We start from the raw sequence: 24131 nt of genomic DNA, 5'->3' as shown, positions 1-24131 counted from the left end.
CTGGGAGCTGCGGACGGCGGGCGCGCGCTGGGCCGGGTCTAGTGGCGGCTGCACACCTCGCGTCGTCTGGGGCGGTGTTGCGCGAGCGCTGATGACAGGCCCGACACGCCCCTCTTACGTCCGCGAACCCGTCTTCGCTCAGCCTCTCGCAGCTTTGCGCTCGTGGGAGAGTCCCGCCTCCTTCTGCGAACCGCACCACCCAGCTCCCGGGGTGCGCGGAGGGCGCGTCTCTGACGGAAGCCGGGGCGGACGGTCGGAGTCCGGAAGAAAAACAGTCCGCGACAGCGAGGCGCGTGAGACCGGCCGCCCGCAGGGCTGCTCTGGCCGGGACCCGCTGGCCGGGAGACGCGAACCTGCCGGACCACCGCGCGGGGACGACGGCGGCCATGAGCTCGCGGAAGCTGAGCGGGCCGAAAGGCAGGAGGCTCAGGTGAGGGCACCCTGGCGGCAGAGGCAGGCCTGCTCGGGGGGATCGGCGCCCCTTGGGCTGCGGGCTGGGGGTGGACAAGGCACCAGACCTCCATGACTGCCTTTGGTTCAGGGGCGCTCCCGCCTTCTCCCACGCCTGTGTCAGGTGGGCTGTGTTGGGCCCGAGCCTCGCGCCACCTCTAAGCCGAGGCCGCCAAGCTCGTTCCCACTGGGGCGCAGCAGGTGTCCCGGTTGCTTTCTGGAGAGGCCAGCCGTGTGGGGTTGTTTGAGGTTAAAGACATAACGAGGCCGTCACCCTTCGGCTCTCGGTTAGAAATCTTTTTCCTACTTTTCATCAGCACATACATCAGGAGGTCTGCCTGATCCCATGGTGAACCCCGGGAATCCGAAATCAGATTGAGATAAGATCCTTTAGGGAAGTGACTTAGCCTGGTCTCTTGCCTGCTCTTTCACGGGGAACAACGCTAATCGCCCACTTAGTCTAAGTCACGATGCTTGGATTTGCGGCTAATCGTCGGATTTGAGAGTGGGAACAAGAAATCCGGACTTTGGCTCTCCATCCTCTTAGAGTGAGTCTGGGAAAAGAAGTCTCTGAGTAAAAGGTCTTTGTTCCTTAAGCCTCTGTCGGACAGCAGGGGGAGATCGTAAACAAATGAAGGTCAAAATCTCAGGCCGAGTGCCTGGGAAGGTGGTTTCTGTATAGTGTTGTTTATGCTAACAGGGAGGGACAGGAAGTTGCTTTAAACTGGCCAAGAATTTCTTGAAGTGCTTTTGAGAACGTCGACCTCTAAGAACGGGGTCTGTTGAAGGAGAGATGTTTTGGCATTATCTGCCCTTTTCTCCCACCCGCCTGTACCCTCTGCCATTCCAGATCTCAGCTGCTGCAGGTACTCCTCATCGTGTGCCTAGGACTCATGCTAGGCTGTTCCTGGTCTCTGCAGGGTCTGTAGCTCCTGCCCGCTCTGTGCTCCGCACAGTCTGAGGCTTCTTGAAGAGCTGCTGTGACTGACTGTTCCACTAAAGACATCTGTAGGTCTCTCTTTCCTGAGCCTCTGACTGGATCCAGTGTCATTGAGGCCCCTTATCTAGTTTTCTTGCTTCCCTAAGACTTGTAAGCTGAGGTGGAAAATGTTATCCAACTGATGACTTTTCCCGAGAGAGTACTCTTTATTTTTCACGGAATACTACGCAGACATAGAGCATAGACTCTTAAGAGAGATGTCGAGAAACCTGTTACTTAAAAACTCCTTGGCCGGGCGCGGTGGCTCAGGCCTGTAATCCCAGCACTTTGGGAGGCTGAGGCGGGCGGATCACCTGAGAGATCAGGAGTTCAGGACCAGCCTGGCCAACATGGTGAAACCCCGTCTCTACTAAAAATACAAAAGTTAGCCAGATGTGGTGGCACACACCTGTAATCCCAGCTACTTGGGAGGTTGAGGCAGGAGAACTGCTGGAACCTGGGAGGCAGAGGCTGCGATGAGCCGAGATCATCCCAGTCCTGGGCAACAGAGTGAGACTCAGTCTCAAAAAAAAAAAAAAAAGTCTCGCTGAAGTGCTTGGCAAAATTGGCTTGCTCCAGGGATCTGCTAGGGAGGAGAGAGGAAGGGAATATGGTGGTGTTATCTCTTTTATTTTTTAAATTCCTCTGCCCTTGTAGTGCTGAGGCCTATCACAAGGTGAAATCCGAACCCCTAGGATCTTCCTGGTGGTCTTAGGAACACTTGGGGTGAGAAGTAGGGATCAGAAGTTGCTGACTGAGCCATAGATGATGACAGAGGGGTGTGGGTGGCTGGAGGAGCTGATGGAATTAATACATTCCTGGCAGTTCAGCCCCCTAACCCTTCGCTAGCCTGACCTGAAATTCTTGGGCTCCCTTTGGCAACTCTGCTATATCAGCAGCACCAGTGCTGCCAGGTGTGGGTGGCTGTGAGCCAGCATGGAGGACCCAGTCCAGGGGGGGATTTCTTGCTTCAGCAGAGAAAGGTGAGGACAGACAGCTGATGGTTCAGTATCCCCATTCCCTCCACCAGCACAGAAACCCACATTTCCCATCATGAGTGTGGCAGATTGCAGTGACATGAGCAGGCCTAGACCCCGTACACTATCTTTTTTTTTTTTCTTTTGAGACAGAGTCTCACTCTGTCACCCAGGCTGGAGTGCAGTGGCACAATGTCGGCTCACTGCAACCTCTGCCTCGTGGGTTCAAGCAATTCTCCTGCCTCAGCCTCCAGAGTAGCTGGGATTACAGGCGCCTGCCACCATGCTGGGCTAATTTTTGTACTTTTAGTAGAGACGGGGTTTCACCATGTTGGCCAGGCTTGTCTCGAACTCCCGACCTCAGGTGATCCGCCCACCTCGGCCGCCCAAAGTGCTGTGATGACAACGTGTGAGCCTCTGCGCCCGGCCGACCCCGTGCACTATCTTATCCTCCTTCCTCCATGACTTCCCTCTGCATCCCTTCCGCAGCATACACGTCGTGACTTGGAACGTGGCTTCGGCGGCGCCCCCTCGAGATCTCAGTGACCTGCTTCAGCTGAACAACCGGAACCTCAATCTTGACATATATGTTATTGGGTAGGTATCTGCAGGCTCCTTCGCCCATCCCTGACCAGTCCCAGGTTTCCCTGTGGGAAGCACTGTGACCTGCCCTCCTCCGCTCTGGAGTCTGAAGGCTGGGAGCTTTCAGCCTGCTTCAGGGACAGTCCCATGTCTCTGGTCCCGGGTCAGCAATGGCAAAGGGGGCTGGAGATCAGCAGGCAGGGGAGGGAGACCTCATGGCCATCAGAACTCAGGCCTTGAAAGTCCGTGAAGATGGTATCAAATATCTGTGGCAGGGGAAGTAGCCTGGAGGCCAGGGGCCAAGCCTCTGAGCTGGCATGGTCAGTTTGCAGGAATTGAACTCTGGGATCATAAGCCTCCTTTCCGATGCTGCCTTTAATGACTCGTGGAGCAGTTTCCTCATGGATGTGCTTTCCCCTCTGAGCTTCATCAAGGTAACTTGCCAGTTCACGGGCACTTGACAACTGTGTTTTCACATCTCCACTGACCCCTGCTTGTTTGGTCTGATGTGTTCCTCTTACTCCTGCTCAGCCTTTCATGCTGTTTCCCATTTGTTTAAAGGGCTAAACCTCCCTTCCACATGGACCCCTGGGGCTCCTGCCTGCCTTCGCCTTTCTGAGGGAGCTGGAGTCTCCAGGGGTTGGGTTAACACCTGGATATGTTTCAGCTTGGGAAGATTCTGAGGGGAGGTGCAGCAGGGCTTGTCATCACCTCAGTGCTGGCCCCTGCCCCAGCCACCAGTCTCTACTCAAATGCCCATCCTGAAGTCTCTGAGTGTAATCATAGGGCTGTCATTTATCAAGTGCTTACTTGGTGTTAAACATCATAAGTAGCTCTTTATATTATATATGTTATTTTAAAATCTTAACAAGTCTGTTGAAATACGAGATATTTTACAGAGAAAACCATGGCTCAGAAGTCACATGCGCTATCTGGGATTTGGATCCAGATCTCTCAAACTTCATAACCCAAGTTCTTAACTACTAATACTTTATTGCTATGCTGGTGAACTCTAAGACTGACAGATCTTAGGCATGGCTAGCCTGCTGGTGTCATAGGGTATCCTCAGGTCATACGGGACGTGCACTTCAGATTCTGGGGGTCCAGAGGTTAGGAGAGGGGAGTCAGGTGTGGTGGGTAGTTTGGGCGGCCTTCTTAGTCTGAGAGACCAGTATACTCTGGGGTGTCTTTAGACAGTAGGAGAGTCCACAGGAAGGCCCTGGGTTGCCAGATCTTCACCTTCACCTTGGTTCTGCCCTGCACACCTGAGGAATGAAACACTCCCATTCACAGCACCTGGTATACAGCTGCTTAGAAATACCAGAATTCCCTCTTTCCCCTTCCTGGATGACTCTTGTTCTTCAGAATGGATTCTGTCAGCCTAGTTTGCCTGGGGGTACTGAGGCAAGAGCTGTGTGTCCTTTGGAGGGGGAGCAGAATGGGGAGGAAAGAATCTAAGGTTTAGAACTCCTGCTGAGGATAGAAAACACCAGCCCGAGTCCTTGGTTCCCTCCACATCAAACCCAGAGGCCTCTTTCTGTAGATAGGGAGCTAGATCCTTACAGAGGACACAACCACTTCTCTCTCACCTGCCACTCCCTTCCCAAGACTGCAGGCCTCCTTGCTTCTCGGCTGACTGGCAAAGGATTGGTAGGATGGAATTGAGCCAAGGAGATTAGCTCAGCTTGTGGCAGAGACACAGCCCTTTCTACCCATGTGGCCTACTGAGATTGGGGGGCCAGACTGAGGGCCTGGCACCCAAAATGAATGCCCTTCTTTCCCCAGCCAAGAATCAGGGTGGATGGGTGAGCTCCGTGCATTTGCCAGCTATAGACTAAGAAGGGCTGACCCCCTTCCACTGCTCCAGGGCCCCCAGCCACCTCCTGCTAGTCCTTTCTTCGCTCCTCCTACTTCATTTCCTCCAACTAGAACTTTCCCTAGAACTCTCCTGCTTTTCCCACAGCCCCACCCTTTCTCCCAGTCTAACTCTGTCCTGCTCCGACCCCACCCTCCCCGCCCCCACTTCCCTGCTGCTCCTTCACAAAGCGAGCCAGTGTCTTTGTGGTGGAACCCAGTGGCCTAAAGCTGCTTTGTGGGTGGGGATTAAGCCTGAAACTTTTCCTGAGTCTTTATCAGTCCCCTTGCTTCAATCCTGACCCTGGGAGTCAGCCCCTCATGGTCCAGCCCGTCCTCCATCCCTGTTGTCACGTGTGCTTGGGTGTGGGAGAGAGAAGACTGGGGAGGAAGGTAGGCTTGAGGACACACCTGTAGCAACCTCTGGCCCACCTGAGGTTCTGATGCCTCCCTTACCCAGTGCTGGGTTTGAGGCTCCTCCTGCTTCGACTCCGCTATGCCAGGGCTCGTGGCCTGCAGGATCAAGTTTCATAATTCCTGGAAGGCCCCAGTACACGCTCCCCACCCGGGGATTTCCTCCTTGGCCTCCACACTTCATTCTCCGGAAACAGCTACTCGGGTGCCGGTGGTAGACAGCCTGAACCTGAGAGGGAGAGCTACTGGCTGCGGCCCATTCCCACCCCACCTTTTGCAGCTGCAGATAGTAGGGATCTTGGCAGTCCTAGCCCTTTGATGTTTTACAATACAGGTAGCCCTACTGGTTCCTTAGCCTCCCTAAATCTTAGTTCCTCAACTACAAAACAGGGACGGTGATTCCTTATAGGGTTGACAGGAGTAAATGAGAGAGGAGGCACTTGAGCAGATGTTAGCTATTCTCCCTAGCCTGTGAGCATGTGTCCTTACCCACTGGCATTCCATGGGTGTTGCCTTCATGGACACCCAGCTGCCCGCAGTATATAGTTATGGGGTTTGGGGGGAGCATTTTCTTATTTTTTTTTCACTGAGCTATAATGTACACAGAAAAGCATGCAGAAATTCAGTGTACACTTTGATGGGTTTTTGCGTGTACCCATGTTACCATCAGCCACATCTAGATAAAGAGCAGGCCGAATGCGGTGGCTCATGCCTGTAATCCCAGCACTTTGGGATTATAGAGGCAGGGAGATTGCTTGAACCCAGGAGTTCAAGACCACCCTGGGCAATATGGCAAGACCCTGTCTCTACAAAACAAACAAAAATAGCCGGGCATGTTGGTGCACACCTGTGGTCCTAGCTACTCAGGAGGCTGAGGTGGGAGGATTGCCTGAGCCCAGGATGTCAAGGCTGCAGCAAGCCATGATTGCACCACTGCACTCCAGCCTGGTAGACAGAGCGAAATCCTGTCTCTAAGTAAAAAGGGAGGAATGGGGGCAGCTGGTGGATAAAGAACATTTCCAAGGAGAGAGGGAGGAAGGGAAGGGGATAAAGAAGAGCATTTCCAGTATCCTGGAAACCTCTTATGTTCCTTCCTTTTAAGAATGCTTGGCCGGGCGTGGTGGCTTACGCCTACAATCCCAGCACTTTGAGAGGCCAAGGCAGGCAGATCACCTGAGGTCGAGAGTTCAAGACCAGCCTGGCCAACACGGTGAAACCTCATCTCTACTAAAAATACAAGGCCTGGTGGTGGGCGCCTGTAATCCCAGCTACTTGGGAAGCTGAGACAGGAGAATCACCTGAACCCAGGAGGTGGAGGTTGCAGTGAGCCGAGACCACGCCATTGCACTCCAGCCTGGGCGACAGAGCGAGACTCCGTCTCAAAAAAAAAAAAAAGAATGCTTAAACCAAAAAATAATAGCTTTCAGATAATCCCCACAGCATCTATGAGATGGATTCCTACTTTATCAATGAGAAAATACACTGAGAAACTGCCTCAATGTCAAATACTAAGAATCAGAGCCAGGGTTTGAACCCAGATCTAACTTCAAAGCCAGTATCCTTAGCTTATCTTCTCTTCCCGCCACCCACACGCCTAGGCGCAGAATCTAAAACCTCAGCCCCCAGAATGTATCATTTGGCAGCTGAGGAGAAGAATGGAAAGGCCTGAAACTCTGAGATTCAAACTGGGATATCGTAGACCCTGGAGCAGGACACTGCATGTAGCTGAGGGCTCTCTAGAGTCGCTAGCACGGAGCTTGGAAGGGATGCACTTGGCCTGTGCGGTTTAATGAGCGACCTTTGCCCTCTCTCTCCTGCAGGTCTCCCATGTCCGTATGCAGGGGATCCTCTTACTGGTCTTTGCCAAGTATCAGCATTTGCCCTATATCCAGATTCTGTCTACTAAATCCACCCCCACTGGCCTGTTTGGGTACTGGGTAAGGACTGAGCTATTGTCTGAGTCGTGAGCTGGGAAGGGCTGGGAACTGTGGAGCTGGGCAAAAGAAAAAGGAAGTGAAAGGAATCTTGGTCCTCTGTCCAGCCCAATGCATGTTTGTTCTTTTGCCTCAGACTGGGCTTGCTATCCCTGAGGCCAGGCGAGGCGAGCTGGGCTCTGTGCATGGAGAGATCACCCTGGGAAGCTTAGTTACTGTCCCTAGGAGACCCTGCAGGAAGTGAGACTGTCTCCCCTCAGGTCTAGGATGTGGAAAGAGGGGTGTGTCCAACCCGAGTAGCTTCCCACTCTTCTGTTGACCTGTTCTACCAGGGGAACAAAGGTGGAGTCAACATCTGCCTGAAGCTTTATGGCTACTATGTCAGCATCATCAACTGCCACCTGCCTCCCCACATTTCCAACAATTACCAGCGGCTGGAGCACTTTGACCGGATCCTGGAGATGCAGAATTGTGAGGGGCGAGACATCCCAAACATCCTGGACCACGAGTGAGCCTGGGTCTGCAGACCGTTCCCCGCCCTCTGCCCCACGCTAACCCCCACGAGTGAGCCTGGGTCTGCAGACCGCTCCCCGCCCTCTGCCCCACGCTAACCCCCACGAGTGAGCCTGGGTCTGCAGACTGTTCCCCGCCCTCTGCCCCACGCTAACCCAAGCCAGCGTCCTCTGCCCCGTCACGGATCCCCCAGCCAGTGTCGTCAGTGTTCTGGCTCCCACCCTCTCCCTGCCCCTTCCCTGGTGCCCATCTGCTGTCTCCCCTTGCTTTGCCTGCCTGGGGTCCCCTTCCTCCAGCCAGTCTTTCCTGCTTAGAAACCCTGAACACTTGGGAACAGGTCAAGGACCTTGTGGCTCCTGAGGTCACCAGGAGGGCTTCTCAGCCTTTCCTCGTGACCAGTTAAGGAGAGGAAGGAAGGGCCACAGCCTGCTCTGTGTTTGCCAGAGCAGGCTCTTTGGTAGGTCTCTTCGGTTTGAATGGTGGTTTAGGAGCCATGAGAACAGTTCCAGAGGACCCACGCATGCCCTGGCGTCTCACTTGCCCCTCGGGTTTTCTGTGCCCCAGCAGCCCTTGGGTTGAGCAGGCTGAGCCACCTGGTGATCTCCCTTCCCCGACTTCATCACAAATCCTCAGGCTGCCCTCCTTTTTTTCTGAAGCCTCATTATCTGGTTTGGAGACATGAACTTTCGGATCGAGGACTTTGGGTTGCACTTTGTTCGGGAATCCATTAAAAATCGGTGCTACAGTGGCCTGTGGGAGAAGGACCAGGTATCCAGTGAGGGGAGGGTCCCAGGGGGTGATCTGAGCCCACGGTGGGGGCCATGTGAGCTGTGCAGAGTGTTGCTAGATGCCCTCACTGCTGTTTTCTTTTGCCCAGGTCTGGTGGGGGAGGCTGTCTAGCAGGGCTTCGCATCCAGGGGTGAGGCAGCCACGCCTGATCTTCACATGGAAAAGCCAGGGTAACAGACCCTGGATGTGCTTTAGAATAGGGAGTCAGATACAAAGCATGAAATGAATTATTTAAAAAAGAAGAATAGGGGCCGGGCACGGTGGCTTATGCCTGTAATCCCAGCACTCTGGGAGGCCGAGGTGGGTGGAACACCTGAGGTCGGGGGTTTGAGACCAGCCTGACCAACATGGAGAAACCTCATCTCTACTAAAAATACAAAAAAAAATTCGCCGGGCGTGGTGGCACGTGCCTGTAATCCCAGCTACTCGGGAGGCTGAGGTAGGGGAATCGCTTGAACCCGGGAGGCAGAGGTTGCAGTGAGCAGAGATAGCGCCATTGCACTCCAGCCTGGGCAACAAAAGCAAAACTCCATCTCAAAAAAAAAAAAAGAAGAATAGGGAACCAGAAGGGCTTTGCACCAGGCTCCATCATGCATCAGCCCATCGTATCCCTGTCGTCTTTCCCATCCCCAGCCTCGTTTCCCTCTTGGAGGGTGAGGTGCCCCTTTGGAGGACCCTGGCTTCCCCAGGTTCCCCTCTGACACATGTCTGCTAGTGATCTCCCCTAGAGATGGAATTCCAAGTCGGGTCCCTGCAGTCTAAGGACTGGGAAACAGCAGACAGCTGCCTCCCCTGGGCCTTGGTAATGTTTCCGAAAGGATTCACCTGCTTTCTGGTGGGAGTGGGCTGCTGAGTAGTCACTGGGGCAGTGAGGAATTGGAGTGGCATTGCTTGACTCTTGCCCCATTTGTGACGGCATGTGCTGATCCCTTGAATGGAGTGTGGTACTGGGCCACTGGGTCGAGACTACTGGGAGACGGGGACTATGACTTTGTCTGCAGCTCAGCATTGCCAAGAAACATGACCCGCTGCTCCGGGAGTTCCAGGAGGGCCGCCTACTCTTCCCGCCCACCTACAAGTTTGATAGGAACTCCAACGACTATGACACCAGGTGAGGAGGGAGTGGGGGGCCAGAAGGTCTAGGAAGTCAGGTTACACTGACCCTGCTGGCATGGGAACTGTCTCAGAATAGAAGTGTTGGGGGGGCAGGAATTGGTCTAGCCATCCCCTCTCCAGAGTGGCACCTCCTGTCCACTTCATGAGGCACTGACTCGGGGAGCCGTCCCAGATCTCGAGAGAGTGGGAGGAAAGCCAGTGCCAGCAAGGGCAGGAGAGGTGTGTGGGGAGTGGGGCTGTTACAGATAGAACCAGAGGAGAGGGTGGAGCAGCTGCCTCCTGACCTAGGAGGGACTGCACTTCAGCTTCGGGAAACCCCAGACCTTCTGGTCCCCAAACGGGTCAGAAAGCTTGGCCCAGCCAGTTACTGGTATTAAGGACGCCTGCCCCAGCCTGTGAATGGGTCAGGTCCTGTGTGAGAAGGTGAAGTAGTAGGTAGAGAGTTTCATCAGGATCAGTGCAGAGATCATGAGTCTGGTAGTTAGAAGCACGGCTCTGTCTTACTTTAGCCAAAGCGTTTAGGCCTTGATTTTGTCAGCTATAAGGTGTGGATGAGAAGAGCACACACCTCATGAGGCTGAGGACTGAAGGAGGCCGTCACCCAGTAACCATGGGAGAGAACGGCTATTGTGACTTTTCGATTCATGCCGGCTGGGCGCGGTGGCTCACACCTGTAATCCCAGCACTTTGGGAGGGCCGAGGCAGGTGGATCACTGAAGGTCAGGAGTTTGAGACCAGCCTGACCAACATGGTAAAACCCCATCTCTACTAAAAATTCAAAAATTAGCTGGGCATGGTAGCGCGCACCTGTAATCCCAGCTACTCAGGAAGCTGAGGCAGGAGAATTGCTTGAACCCAGGAGGCGGAGGTTGCAGTGAGCCGAGATCTCACCGCTGCACTCCAGCCTGGGTGACAGAGCGAGACTCCGTCTCAAAAAAATAATAATAAAATAAATAGATTCATGTCTTCCCGTGATAGATTTACTAAAAACCTTTCTAAGAAGCTGAGAAGGGGCCAAATAACCACCAAAACCTGAGAAAGAACCACTGGCAACATGTCCCTGACTCATTTTGGGGCAAGGAACCTAATCTCTTTGGAGAAAAGAAGAGCCCCTTACATGTCATGAGGGTCTTTGTTCCAGCGGGAGCAGCTTGTTCATTCCTCCTAGCCGGAGTGTCTCTGTGAGGGAGGTGGGAGGTACCGGCAGGGCAGCCCAGGGCTTTGGGATTTAACCAGGGAAGAAATATCTCCACAGCCAGACCAAGACAAGAGGTAGAACTCAAGCTTGGTTCTGGAAGTGTTACAGCAAAGCCAAAATATCCTTGCCAAGGAAAGGGGGAAAGAGTGAGCCGATTCAGCAGTGTGGAGCAAGACAGGGTAGGGTCGTGAGCAGGGCTGTCCACAGAAGAGGAGGCAGTGGACGCTGGGGAAGGGACCCGCCCTGGGCAACAGAGCAGGCAGGAAAGGAGGCAAGAGGCCAGGCTGCAGCAGGCTGGCCGGCCCAGATCAACAGCTGCAGGGGGACTGCCAGTCTCTGCAGCCATCCATTGGAAACGAGAGTCCTGGTGGGAGCTGTAAGGACAGGGTAGGGCCTTGGGTGGGGAGGGGATGCTTGAAGCCAGGAGTTCAAGACCTGCCTGGGCAACATAGTTAGACCCTGTCTCTACGAAAATTAAAAAATTAGCTGGGTGTAGTGGCATGTGCCTGTAGTCCCAGCTACTCAGGAAAGCTGAGGCAGGAGGATCACTTGAGCCCAGGAGTTAAAGGCTGCAGTGAGCTGAGATTGACTCACTGCACTCCAGCTGGGCAACCCTGTCTCCAAAAAAAAAAATCCTCTTTAAAAACTTACCAGCAGGAAGAGAGCTGCTGGCAGGCCCTACGGCCAGGCGTCCCCTTCTCCCAGCCCTATGGCAGAGAGACCTCCAGGAGACTGAAGTTTGTTGCAAAAGCTGGATCTGGGCTGGAGTTGGCAGGGTCTGAAAGGGTAGAGAGCTTTGGAGAAGTTCAAGGGCTTCCCCAGGTAGCTCAGCCAGTGAGTGGCAGAGCTGGGGCTGAGACTGATCTCTGAGTCTGTAGCCCACAGTGCTTTCCTCAAGCCCATCGTACCTCAGGATTCACGGTCATCCTTGCCAGCAACAGGAAGAAGGATGGCACGGTGAGGAAGGCAGACTCCCGCTAAGGAGGAGGCACGCACCTATTTCCAAATAACAGCTCATTGTGATTGGCGTGCAGGTGTGCGCCGAGGCTTTGCCTGTATCAGTTCCTACCATGTCCTTGTTAGGTAAACAGTGTTATTATTGCCTGTTTACAAGGAAAGCAACTGAGTCTCAAAGAATATATAAGTAAGGAGTAACAGGCTTCTTCATCGCACGAGGATTGGAACTCGTATCTGTGTCTGTAGACTCATGAGCCTTCGGTACTGCTTCCCTTTGGCTGGAGCCCAGGAAATGCAAGACTGTCTGGGCGGGAACAGGGGACATGGTAACTGAAATACTCCTGGCTGGGGCCAGGATCCAGGGGCAGCTGGGAGTTTTGCAGTGAGCAGGGCCTGAGCCCACCTGGGGAACAGATATTCCTATCTAATGACACTGTTATTTTATCCTTGGAAACCCAGTTGAGACATCACTTCTCCTAGGACGCCTTCCCGGCCCCTCCTCATCTCACTGAGAGTTCCTCTCCTGCCTTGTGCCACCCCCAGCCTTGCGCATGCCATGCTTTCAGTGTTGCTTTTGAGACACAGCGTACCTTTCTTACTGTACTGTGATTGCCCAGAGAGCAGAGACGATCTGATTTAGGACCATCCCTGGGAGTAGCACAGTACCTGGCATATGTTACCAAGCCTGGGAGTTAGTCAATAGAAGGTTTCCAGAACTCCGTGCAGAAGGTTGGAGCAAATGTTAAGGAGGTGGACAGCTAAAGCTAGGAGAGGCCTGTCAGACTTCCTGTCAAGGACAGTATCTTGAAGGAGGCACAGAGTTTCGCAGAAAGCAGAAGGGCGGGCTTTCCAATCAGTCAGCACACTGACGAGAGGCACCTGGAGGGGCCGGTTTGATGAAGTGACTGTGAGCGTTAGTGTGCTGGGCCAGCCACTGCGGTGTCCCTGAGCCAAGATGTAATGAGAAACGAGGCCAGCTCCCTTATAGGGAGGGCAAAAGGGCTGAGGGCAGGGCGGGAATCCTGCTAAAGTCCGGGGTTACACTGCAGTTTTGTTACAGTTGCCACTGTGAGCCCAGACAAAGTGTTTTATTTTTTTAGAGACAGAGTTTTCCTCTTGTCACCCAGGCTGGAGTGCAATGGCATGATCTTGGCTCACTGCAACTTCCGCCTCCTGGGCTCAAGTGATTCTCGCCTGCCTCAGCCTCCTGAATAGCTGGGATTACAGGCACCCGCCACCATGCCTGGCTAATTTTTTGTATTTTTAGTAGAGATGAGGTTTCACCATCAGAGTGAGAACCCTCCCCCTGCAAAATTTTTTTAAAAGGCCTGGTGTGGCCGGGTGCGGTGGCTCACTCCTGAAATCCCAGCACTTTGAGAGGCCAGGCGGGTGGATCACGAGGTCAGGAGATCGAGACCATCCTGGCGAACACGGTGAAACCCCGTCTCTACTAAAATAAAAAAAAATTAGCCAGGCGTGGTGGCGGGCACCTGTAGTCCCAGCTACTCGGGAGGCTGAGGCAGGAGAATGGCGTGAACCCAGGAGGCGGAGGTTGCCGTGAGCTGAGATCACGCTACTGCACTCCAGCCTGAGTGACGGAGCGAGACTTCGTCTCAAAAAAAAAAAAAAAAAAGGCCAGGCGTGATGGGTCACACCTCTAAACCCAGCAATTTGGGAGGCAGAGACAGGATGATCACTTGAACCCAGGAGCTCAGGTTCAGCCTGGGCAACATGGCGAAACCCCATCTCTACAAAAAAATACAAAAGTTGGCATGGTGGCACATACCCGTAGTCCCAGCTACTCAGGAGACTGGGGTGGGAGCCTTGCTTGAGTCCAGGAGGTTGAGGCTGTAGTGGGCTGTGATCACACCGTTGCACTCCAGCCTGGGCAACAGTGAGACCCTGTCTTAAAAAGAAAAAAAAATAGCTGGGCATGGTGTGTACCCGTGAAGTCCCAGCTCCTCAGGAGGCTGAGGCAGGAGGATCATTTGAGCCTCGGAGTTCAAGGAGGCTGCAGTGAGCTGGGAGGACACCACTGCACTCCAGCCTGCATGACAGCAAGACCCTGTCTCTAAAGAAAAACAAGGTGGGGTGGAGAGAACTTGGTTAATTTGTACACGCTCACTTTGCTTGTTTCTTGGATTTTGCTAAACAGGCTCCTCAAGGACTTTGTCCATCCTATTTCTCATATCCCCAGTTGCGGGGCACATAAGAAGGGCTAAGTAAATCTTGGTATGCCCAGTGATCAGCCTGGCCGTGGCAAGGAAAAGGAAAAAAGGGGGGTGGGGGTGGGCTGAGAGTCCTGAGGAGGAAGGAGAGACAGGCTGTGGTCAGGGCTTCGGGAAAACCCTTACATGACAGCATATATGGGCTCCAAACCATCACAGGGAAGTTAGGGAGGGAGAATGCTTTGAAAGAGAGAACGTGCATTTGTGTGGTTCATTACCAAGTTTGTTTGTTTGTTTGTTTGTTTGTTTGTTTGAGACGGAGTCTCACTCTGTCGCCCAGGCTGGAGTGCAGTGGCGCGATCTCCACTCACTACAAGCTCTGTCTCCCGGGTTCACGCCATTCTCCTGCCTCAGCCTCCTGAGTAGCTGGGACTACAGGCGCCCGTCACCACGCCTGGCTAATTTTTTGTATTTTTAGTAGAGACGGGGTTTCACCATGTTAGCCAGGATGGTCTCCATGTCCTGACCTCGTGATCTGCCCGCCTTGGCCTCCCAAAGTGCTGGGATTACAGGTGTGAGCCACCGTGCCTGGCCCTATGTTTGTTTGTTTTTTTCTTTTTTTTTTTTTGAGATGGAGTCTTGCTCTGTTGCCCAGGCTGGAATGCAACAATGCAATCTTGGCTTACTGAAACCTCCGTTTCCCAGGTTCAAGCGATTCTCCTGCCTCAGCCTCCTGAGTAGCTGGGGTTACAGGCACATGCCACCACGCCTGGCAAATTTTGTGTGTGTGTGTGTGTGTGTTTAGTAGAGACGGGGTTTCACCATGTTGGCCAGGCTGGTCTTGAACTCCTGACCTTGTGATCCGCCCGCCTCAGCCTCCCACAGTGCTGGGATTACAGGCGTGAGCCACCGTGCCCAGCCCCATTACCAAGTTGTAAGCATTGCTAGGCACCTGCTGTCCAAGGCAGATTCAGGGACGCAGTGTCTGTGGTCTCTGGGATGGGAATACCACATTCCAGTGCCCTCTGAACACTCCTTAGAAGAGTGAAAGATTGGAAACGACCCAAGGAGCCAACAGGCAGACCAGGGTTAGTCAAAGTTACCGCTTCTTGACCACTCCCTTGACGCCCTTTAATTTCATTACTGCTCTTTGAAGTAAGTACTGTTATCACCCCGTCTTAACAGTTGAAGAAACTGAGGCTTAGAGAAATGAAGTCACTTGCCCAGGGGCATACAGCTCTCAATTAACAGGACGGAACCTTCCCCCAACTGGTCTCTGATTCAAAAGTCTGAGCTCACCACTGTAACGCCATTCTCCTCAGTTGCTAGAATACTTACTCTTTTACTGTTGAAGGGACACCAGTACATTGGGAACATTTATTTAAAATAGCAGTTGAATAGGCCAGGCACGGTGGCTCACGCCTATAATCCCAGCACTTTGGGAGGCCGAGGCGGGCGGATCACAAGGTCAGGAGTTCAAGACCAGCCTGGCCAGCATGGTGAAACCCAGTCTCTACTAAAAATACAAAAATTAGCTGGGCATGGTGGCTCAACGCCTATAATCCCAGCTACTTGGGAGGCTGAGGCAGGAGAATCGCTTGAACCCGGGAGGCAGAGGTTGCAGTGAGCTGAGATTGCGCCACTGCACTCCAGCCTGGGCGATAGCGAGACTCCGTCTTAAAAAAAAAAAAAAAAAAAGGCAGTTGAATAAAGAAGGAGACAAAAATAGTGTTTCCAACTGCGAGTATATGGAGCTGTAAACATTAAGATTAGACGGACATTTTTGAGGGACGAGCTTCAGCTTGGGTTTTTAGTAAGTGTACCTGGTTATTGAGTACCTGTGTGCCAGGATCTGTGCTAATGCTGAGGATACACAGGACACTCCAACAGCTAAGTCCTTGCCTTCAGGGCTTACACACTAAGTGATGTGCTGAGTGGGAAACAGAAAATTGCAATGTAGTGTAATCGTATAATACTGGTATAAAATGCTTCAGTGGCCGGGCGCAGTGGCTCATGCCTGTAATCCAGCACTTTGGGGGGCCAAGGCGGGCAGATCACGAGGTCAGGAGATCAAGACCATCCTGGCTAATGCGGTGAAACCCCGTCTCTACTAAAAATACAAAAAAATTAGCCAGGCATGGTGGCAGGCGCCTGTAATCCCAGCTATTCTGGAGGCTGAGGCAGGAGAATTGCATGAACCTGGGAGGCGGAGCTTGCAGTGAGCCGAGATTGCGCCAGTGCACTCCAGCCTGGGCGACAGAGCGAGACTCCGTCTCAAAAAAAAAAAAAAAACTTCGGAAGCAAAAAGCTAATGTCTGGGATGGTTTCGGCAGAGGCCTCTCCCTGGTGAAGAAAGGTGTTCCAGGCAGCAAATACCGCAAAAGCAAAGGTCCAGAGGCTTGAGAGAGTCACCAAGGTGGAGTGGGTCTGGGGAAGTGGTGTGAGATGAAGGACGGGGGTGGTCAGACTCCTGAGCCCCTTGAAAGCCCTACTTGGGGACTTTAACTTTATTCTGGAGGCAGTGAAGACGCCTTAAAGGTTCTAAAATAGCCAGGTGCCCTGGCACATGCCTGTGGTCCCAGCTGGTCAGGAGGCGGAGGTGGGGGGTTGCTCGAAGCCCAGGCATTTGAAGCTGCAGTGAGTTAGGATTGTGCCACCGCACTCAGCCTGGGCAACACAGCAAGACCCTGTCGATGGATTGATCAATCAATAGGTAGGTAGATAGGATTCAACACAGTGAGACCTGTCGATCGATCAATAGATGAGATAGAGTGTGTGAGACCCTGTCTATAGATTGATTGATTGATTGATCCAATCAGGCTTTATTACTCTGGGTTGATTCAAGAAAGGAGATTGTCCACGAAGGGGGTGGAACCCAGAAACCGCAGCTGTCCTGCTCCCCCACCACACACACACCCCACCTCCAGGACTCAGAGCTGCTGGTCTCCAGGAGGGCAGGGCCTCAAGGCCAAGCTGGCCTTAGACACTGCCACAGTAGTTGCTTCGGAAGGCTGGGTTATGGGTCAGAGACTCGTCTTTGGTCAACTTCAGTTACCTGGAGGAGGAATGCATTTTGTCTCTGGGGCGTATGACTTTTTCCAAACCCCTCAGGGAAACTGGCAAGTGAAGAACAGGTGGGAGGTCTCTCAGTCGACTCCTTTTTTTTTGGAGATAGAGTCTTGCTCTGTCGCCCAGGCTAGAGTGCCGTGGTATGATCTCAGCTCACTGCAACCTCCGCCTGCCAGGTTCAAGCAATTATCTTGCCTCAGCCTCCCAAGTAGCTGGGATTACAGGCGCCCGCCACCATGCCTGGCTAATGTTTGTACTTTTAGTAGAGAGTCAGGATGGTCTCGATCTCCTGACCTCATGATCCACCCACCCTGGCCTCCCAAAGTGCTGGGATTACAGGCGTGAGCACCGCGCCCGGCCTCTCAGTCGACTCTTGAGAGGAAATCATAAAGGCCAGTCAGTGTGCGTGGCGAGCTCATTTTGCACCAAGCACTGTGCTAAACATTTTATGTACTTTATCTCATTGACTCATCCTAGCAACCCTACATGGTAACTACTGTTATTCCCTCCACTGGCAGGCGAGGAAGTTGAGGCCTAAGAGAGGTTAGTTTGGTGGTTAAGAGCACATGCTCTGTGGTCATGCTGGCTGGCCCTGAATCCTGGCTCCACCACTTAGTAGCTTGTGACTTTGGGAAAGGTGCTTCCCCTCTAAGCTAAGTCTCAGTTTCTCCACCTGTGAAGAGAGCATGATACACCCAGGCACAGTGGCCCATGCCTTCTAATCCCAACACTTTGGGAAGCTGAGATGGGAAGATCCTTTGAGGCCAGCAGTTCAAAACTAGCCTGGGAAACATACTGTCTTTACAAAAAAATGTTTAAAAATTAGCCAGGCATAGTGCCACGCACTTACCGTCCCAGCCACTCAGGAGGCTGAGGTGGGATCGCCTGAGCCCAGTAGTTTGAGGCTACAGTAAGCTGTGATGTCACCACTGCACTCCAGCCTGCATGACAGAGCAAGACCCTGTCTCTTTAAAAATAAAATAAAATAAAATAAAAGGTGTGGTAACAGTACTGATCACAGGCATCGTCTGGTAAGCATTTCCTAAATGCTTCCCTTCCCTTTCCTGAGGCATACTTCTAGTATGCAGGGCAGCCAAATACAAGCTCAGGTGTGTCCAGCCTCAGAATCTCAAACCTCAGCTGCTTTGATCCACTGCTGCTTTTGCTCAAGAAAGAAGCAAAGCTTTGAAATGGAATGTTTCTGAGTCACAATTTGATCCATAAAAACATGAGCTAGACATACAGAGGGTCCTGGCTAAGTCTGACAAGGGCTGGCATACTTTGGATTCTGTTGGGCACCTTCCTGCCTGCTGCCTTGCTCCCTCCGGCTCTGGCCCCGGGGGTCTGTGGCTGCCAGTAGTTGCTGGAGTTAGGGGCTCCAGCAAGCTCATGTGGGCTCATTTCTGCTCTTAGGCCAACCCTTTCTTCTTTCCCCATTCTTCCTCTTTATGCCCCCTGCCCCTGCAGTGAGAAAAAACGCAAGCCTGCATGGACCGATCGCATCCTGTGGAGGCTGAAGCGGCAGCCCTGTGCTGGCCCCGACACTCCCGGACCACCGGCGTCACACTTCTCCTTGTCTCTGAGGGGCTACAGCAGCCACATGATGTACGGCATCAGCGACCACAAGCCTGTCTCCGGCACGTTCGACTTGGAGGTGAACTTCTGGGCTACCTGATACTTGCCAGAGGAATAGCTATGCTGGCCACATCCCCAAGCCCACCATCCCTGGATTCGAATGTCAGCCAGTCCCCCAGGGGAGACCTGTGGAGGCCATGATTGCCTTTCCTGCCAGGTCGGATATCCCAGCTCCTCTTAGGAGCCGTTGATGGCTCTGTCTGTCAAAACCGTGTTCAAACCCTTTGTGAAAAGGTTTCCATTTCCTTTGGGTATTCTCCCTTGGGGCTAATGAGTTCCATTAGGCTTATTACCCAATGTGAGAAGTAGGACTTCTTTTATTTGTCCTAAATCTATCTGGATCAAGTTGCAACGGGCGCTCCCTCCATCCCTGCGTCCTTGTATCTTGCTATCTGAATGACCAAGGCGGTGTTGGCCTCCTTCAGGCTGCTGCCCCTCAGCCTTCACGTTTTCATACAGGTTTACTGGCGTGTGTGTGTGTGTGTGTGTGTTAGGGTCTCGTTCTGCCGCCCAGGCTGGAGTGCAGTGGCGGTATCATAGCTCACTGAAGCCTCCACCTCCTGGGCTCAAGTGATTGATCCTTCCACCTCAGCCTCCCTAGTAGCGGGACTACAGGTGCACGCCACCACGCCTGGCTGTTATGTATTTTTTGTAGACACAGGGTTTCACTATGTTGCCCAGGCTAGTCTCGAACTCCTGGGCTCAAGTGATCCTCCCAAACTGTTGGGATTATGGGCGTGAGCCGCCGTGCCCGGCCCCCGCTGGTGTCTGCGTTGTGTTCTTGGATTATGGGCGTGAGCTGCCGTGCCCGGCCCCCGCTGGTGTCTGCGTTGTGTTCTTGGATTATGGGCGTGAGCTGCCGTGCCCGGCCCCCGCTGGTGTCTGCGTTGTGTTCTTGGATTATGGGCGTGAGCCACCGTGCCCGGCCCCCGCTGGTGTCTGCGTTGTGTTCTTGGATTATGGGTGTGAGCCACCGTGCCTGGCCCCCGCTGGTATCTGCATTGTGTTCTTGCACATTCACAGCCGTTCTCACCAGAGCATCCCCCCATGTGGGGCTTTGGGTCAGATAAGGCGGGAGGCCTGAGAGCAGCTGCCTGGCCGCCTCCTTAAGCCTCTCAGCTGTGCCTCTGCTCTCCGCCATTCCTACCCCCCCAGCGCTGGGCCCCATGGGATTCCCTGACAGGGCCAGCCACCCCCCGACTGGTGTTTGGCCCTCTTTCCTGATGGCCAGCCAAGGTCCGTTGGAGCAGCCCAGTGGAGTTCCATGCCCACCCCCTCTGGGTGCCCCACCTTCCCCGCTATGTTGGAAGGGCACAGTGAGGAACACTTGGCCTCAGAGGAGGGAATGATGCTGCGGGATTCAGCCCCCTTCCCACCCCCGTGTCTAGCTGAAGCCATTGGTGTCTGCTCCGCTGATCGTCCTGATGCCCGAGGACCTGTGGACCGTGGAAAATGACATGATGGTCAGCTACTCTTCAACCTCGGACTTCCCCAGCAGCCCGTGGGACTGGATTGGACTGTACAAGGTGATGTGGTGGCAAGGCAGGAAGTCTATCAGCGACAGCCCCTGGTTCATCCTTCCCGAGGGCTCCTGGGAGCTGGGCAGATACTGATGAACTCACCCTCATCCACCCCAGCGGTTCTTCTGTAGCTAAAGGCTAGCAGTGAAGGGCGGCGGGGAGGCACACAGTACGGTAGCCAGGCCCAGCAGGGAGACCATCTCTTCCTTAGGACTTGCCTTGGGTCCCATGTCCTCCCTGACCACTGATGGCCTGACTCCCCCTCACAGGTGGGGCTGCGGGACGTTAATGACTACGTGTCCTACGCCTGGGTCGGGGACAGCAAGGTCTCCTGCAGCGACAACCTGAACCAGGTACGTCACCAGCACCAGGTACATCGCCAGCAGGCAGGCCTGCCTCAGCACTCCTGTCTTGTGGAAGGAACAGAGTGCTGAATAACTTGTCACTCAGAGCTGGGTGGAGCCCAGAGCCCTGGAGCTGACCCCAGTCCTGTCCATCCCCCTCCAGGTTTACATCGACATCAGCAATATCCCTACCACTGAAGATGAGTTTCTCCTCTGTTACTACAGCAACAGTCTGCGTTCTGTGGTGGGGATAAGCAGACCCTTCCAGGTAAGCAGTGCTGGTGAGGGAAGGGGAAGGGTGAGGGCTTGAGCTCATCACTGGCTCCCTGAGGCCCAGGCCTGGGAGCCAGCCGGTACATGAGGGGCCGCTGCAGTGCAGGAACGGGGGTGATGGAAAGCACGGAGGAAGACCTGCTCTCCATTTCCACCACCTGCTTTATCCCTGCAGATCCCGCCTGGCTCCTTGAGGGAGGACCCACTGGGTGAAGCACAGCCACAGATCTGAGCCAGGATGGGAGTGAATCCCAGGTGGAGGCCAGAGCTGGCAGCCAGCTCTGCCTTTCCACTGCCGGGAGTGCTGGGGGCCCAGCCTGGCCCCCTGAAGAGACAGCCAAGTGTCGTCCACATACTCCTCCCAGAGTGAGCTCTAACCAGGCTCATTTGCTCTCTCCACTACTCATCTCTGGAATTAGCCGCTTAAATACAGGTTTTTGTTGCTGAGATGTGAGTGAAACCAGCTAGTGTGTCAACAGTGAAGACCTGGGGACAGTTCTGCGTCTCATTTCTGGATTCCTACCTCCTCTTCTAGTCTTGCCCAAGTAGTCCTGCCAGGCACATGCCCCATTTGGCACAGGCCTGCATTCTTGTCGTGCCGTCCTGGGCCTCAGGCTGTCTGGGAGGGGAGATGCTCACATTTGTACAGGCTACATAGACTGGTGCAAGCAGTGCTGGATTCCAGGAGTCTTGGCATCTCATAGCTTGTCCCTGTGAGGAGTGAGCAGAGGGTCTGGGATTTCTGCTTTCAGCAAAAGCAGTCTGACTCAGTGGGCAGAATGGAGGGGCCCCTCTAGCCAGGCTCTTACGCCATGGTTATGACCAGGTTGATGAGGGTCCTTCAGCCAGCACAACCTTCCTCCCTACCCACGGCATGGAGTCTGACTGCATGGAAGTTCCAGATCCTGACAGAGAGAACTGGGAAGGATCCAGGTTCGCTTCTGTTGGTAGCTTGAGTCCCATGCCTCCACCCTGCCATCTGAGGAAGGGGTGACAAGTGGTCAAGGAGCTGTGGCCACAGACTTTTCCAGGGTGGTCCTTGTCAGGTTAGGTGCGTCTGCGCCACCCTTGTCAAGAGTCATTGACGACGGGCCCCCCCTGGACCCCCCGGGACCTCAGAGTGGGGGCAGGCAGAAGGGGGAACCAGCTCAAGACATTTTGGAGGATCTGGCCCTGCGGGTCTTCAGAGAACACCCTCTAGGGGCTTTGGGGACATGGCCTGTCCCCACATCCAGCACTTGCCTCCACCGTGGTCACTCGGCAGCCCTTTTCCCAGGAGAAGACACCTCTGGGAGCCTGCTCAGTGCTTGTCCTGCCATCCTGTGTCCTGGGACTGAGGGTTACTCCAGTTGCTCTGTGTTGCATACTCTCCCCCGCAAGCCTGTGTATGAAGAATTGTCCCCTGGCTTCCAGCAGGCCATGGCTGGCTGTTCTGTGACTGTTACATTGTGCAGGGGTAATTAGAAGCGTGGCTTTTACACTTACGTGTGACTGATGATTGGGGGGTGGGGGTACGGTGATGGGCCTGGGACTAGCTGTAGATTCCAGGAACAGGGACCCTGTAGATCCCAACTAGACTTCTGTGTCTGAGATTTGCAGAAGTGGCCAGGATTGGGGCTAGGATGAGGTTCTAGAATGGTGAGCCTCTGGGGCCCTAACCAGGTGGAGCATGCCATCTATGCCGGTGGCCGCTTAATGTACTCTGTTAAGTCAAATGAGCTCTTGTTCATCCCTCCTGACCCGCTGCTCTGCATACCCTGGTGTTGAGCCTTCTGCCTGCGTTAATCAGTCCCGAATGCCACCATCTTCTCTTTCTGCCCCACTTCTCCTCAGCCCCATCTTGCTGAGTTTTCCCCCATGGTAACATATCCCTGCCCCCAACACATATACCTAGGGACCTCCAAAGCCCTCACTTGCCCACCTGTTCCTTCTCACATGCACAGCCATCGCGAGGGTTACTGCATGGCACCCTTCATTGGGCAGATGGGAAAGCCAAGGCTCAGAGAAGTGGTACAGTCTCTTCAAAGTTCCAGGCACCTGTGGTTTCCCACAGGACCAGAAACAGGAATGGGGTCTGAACCCACCCGCAGAGCGGTCTCAGTAGTCTGTAAAATACAGATGATGTCCCTATTCTCAAGATTATTGTGGGAGAACAATTGCAGAAAATGTATCGCACTAGACCAGCCTCCCCGTTCTGATTAATGCGGCCCGGGGCTTGACCCCAGGGGTCCCCCCCCCGCATGCTCACCTCCCCCGTGGTGAACTGAGGTCGCCACACACCCAGCCTCCTGTGTGGGAGGGGTGAGCCCAGCAGTGATTGAGAGGCGGAAAGGGGAATGGGGGGTGCTCTCCGTCCTCTGGGCCCCAGTCAGGATATGGCCGTTCTGGGTCCACCCCGACCCGCTGGGTGGAAACAGGAAATAAGTGAGACCTGGTGTGCACTGGGTCTACGCCTGGCTCCACGGCTGATAAGGGCCATTGTGTGGCCGCCGGGGATGAGCCTGCTCTGGATAGATGTGCTTCCCGGAGGAAGGAAGGAAGGCTTGCTAGCTTTTCCGGGGCGGGGGAAGCTGTGGGGAGAGAGAAGGGTGCCGGGGGGAAGGCCCCTGCCTATGGGGCTGTCGGTGCCAGCACACACCCACGGGACTCAGCCCTTCCTATGCCAGCCTCTCCCTCTGGAAAGGTCTGTTTCCCCTATCCACTTCCCTGTTCTTACTTCCTATAAGGAATGGCTGGAGACTGGAGGGCTCAGTCTCAGGCCAGGAAAGTGTCAGCTGTGATTTAGCAACAATAAAAATAGAAAAGCAGGAACATCAGGGGTGGGGGTCACCTGGGGGTACTGTTGAAATGCAAGGGATGAACAGGGCTAGAGGTTGCCCACACCCAGCGAACCCAGGAACTAACCTCACAAGCTCTGAGGCTCAGAGGAGGGTAAGCCAAGAGCTTCCTCACAGCGGGACAGCCCCCTGTCCGGGCCCCGCATGACCAGGCCCTGGCAGCCCTGGTCTCTCAAACTCATGGTGGGGGCTCACCTGCTGTGGGGGGCAGCCCCGTTGAGGGGATGTGCAGGAAAGCCAGTGCCTACTGACGGGTGCTCTTGGCCTAGGGGAGGGCATGCCGTCTGGTTTGGGGAGTGGGCCCCGTGCTCTCTAGCTGGTACCAGAGAGTGGGCAGGAGGAGGGGCCCAGCCATAGAGCTGCCGTGGGGATGGGGGGAAGGGGAAAGGCGTCCTAGCCTTTGACCTGGAGCCCAGGGTCCCCCATGGGTGGCTGCATCGGCTCTTCTGGTTACCTGGGACAACAGGCATTTCCTCCATCCCCAGCCCCTCCTCTTCCTGCTCCAACCATCCGGGCCAAGAG

The 24131-nt window shown here is 54.2% G+C and overlaps 1 protein-coding gene across 6 annotated transcripts; it reads left to right on the top strand.

The window, feature by feature from the left end:
• Positions 1-157: 157 nt before the first annotated feature.
• Positions 158-22256, top strand: INPP5K (inositol polyphosphate-5-phosphatase K). Of its 6 annotated transcripts, none has more exons than XM_008969940.4 (13): positions 296-430; positions 2896-3003; positions 3314-3422; positions 7077-7193; positions 7523-7698; positions 8360-8471; positions 8581-8622; positions 9494-9603; positions 18468-18654; positions 20024-20161; positions 20425-20508; positions 20663-20767; positions 20948-22256. In XM_008969940.4, the coding sequence occupies exons 1-13, from the start codon at positions 387-389 to the stop codon at positions 21002-21004; spliced, it is 1389 nt and encodes a 462-aa protein (XP_008968188.3). In that variant the 5' UTR covers positions 296-386; the 3' UTR covers positions 21005-22256. The 6 variants fall into 6 exon arrangements, with proteins under 6 accessions (XP_003816888.3, XP_008968189.3, XP_008968188.3 ...); XM_008969943.6 differs by having other exon boundaries at positions 413-430; positions 3321-3422; XM_003816840.6 differs by lacking the exon at positions 8581-8622 and having other exon boundaries at positions 158-430.
• The last annotated feature ends 1875 nt before the right edge of the window (positions 22257-24131 follow it).

This window comes from Pan paniscus, chromosome 19 (assembly GCF_029289425.2).
Source record: "Pan paniscus chromosome 19, NHGRI_mPanPan1-v2.0_pri, whole genome shotgun sequence".
Lineage (NCBI taxonomy): Eukaryota > Metazoa > Chordata > Mammalia > Primates > Hominidae > Pan > Pan paniscus.
Note: the sequence above shows the minus strand (reverse complement) of the source record. Positions and strands in the feature narration are given on the sequence as shown.

Coding starts and splice junctions, on each gene's coding strand:
- INPP5K (XM_008969940.4), top strand. CDS start 387: ATGAGCTCGCGGAAGCTGAGCGGGCCGAAAGGCAGGAGGCTCAG. Junction 9,604..18,467: donor TCCAACGACTATGACACCAG/GTGAGGAGGGAG, acceptor CTGCCCCTGCAG/TGAGAAAAAACGCAAGCCTG. Junction 20,509..20,662: donor GCAGCGACAACCTGAACCAG/GTACGTCACCAG, acceptor ATCCCCCTCCAG/GTTTACATCGACATCAGCAA.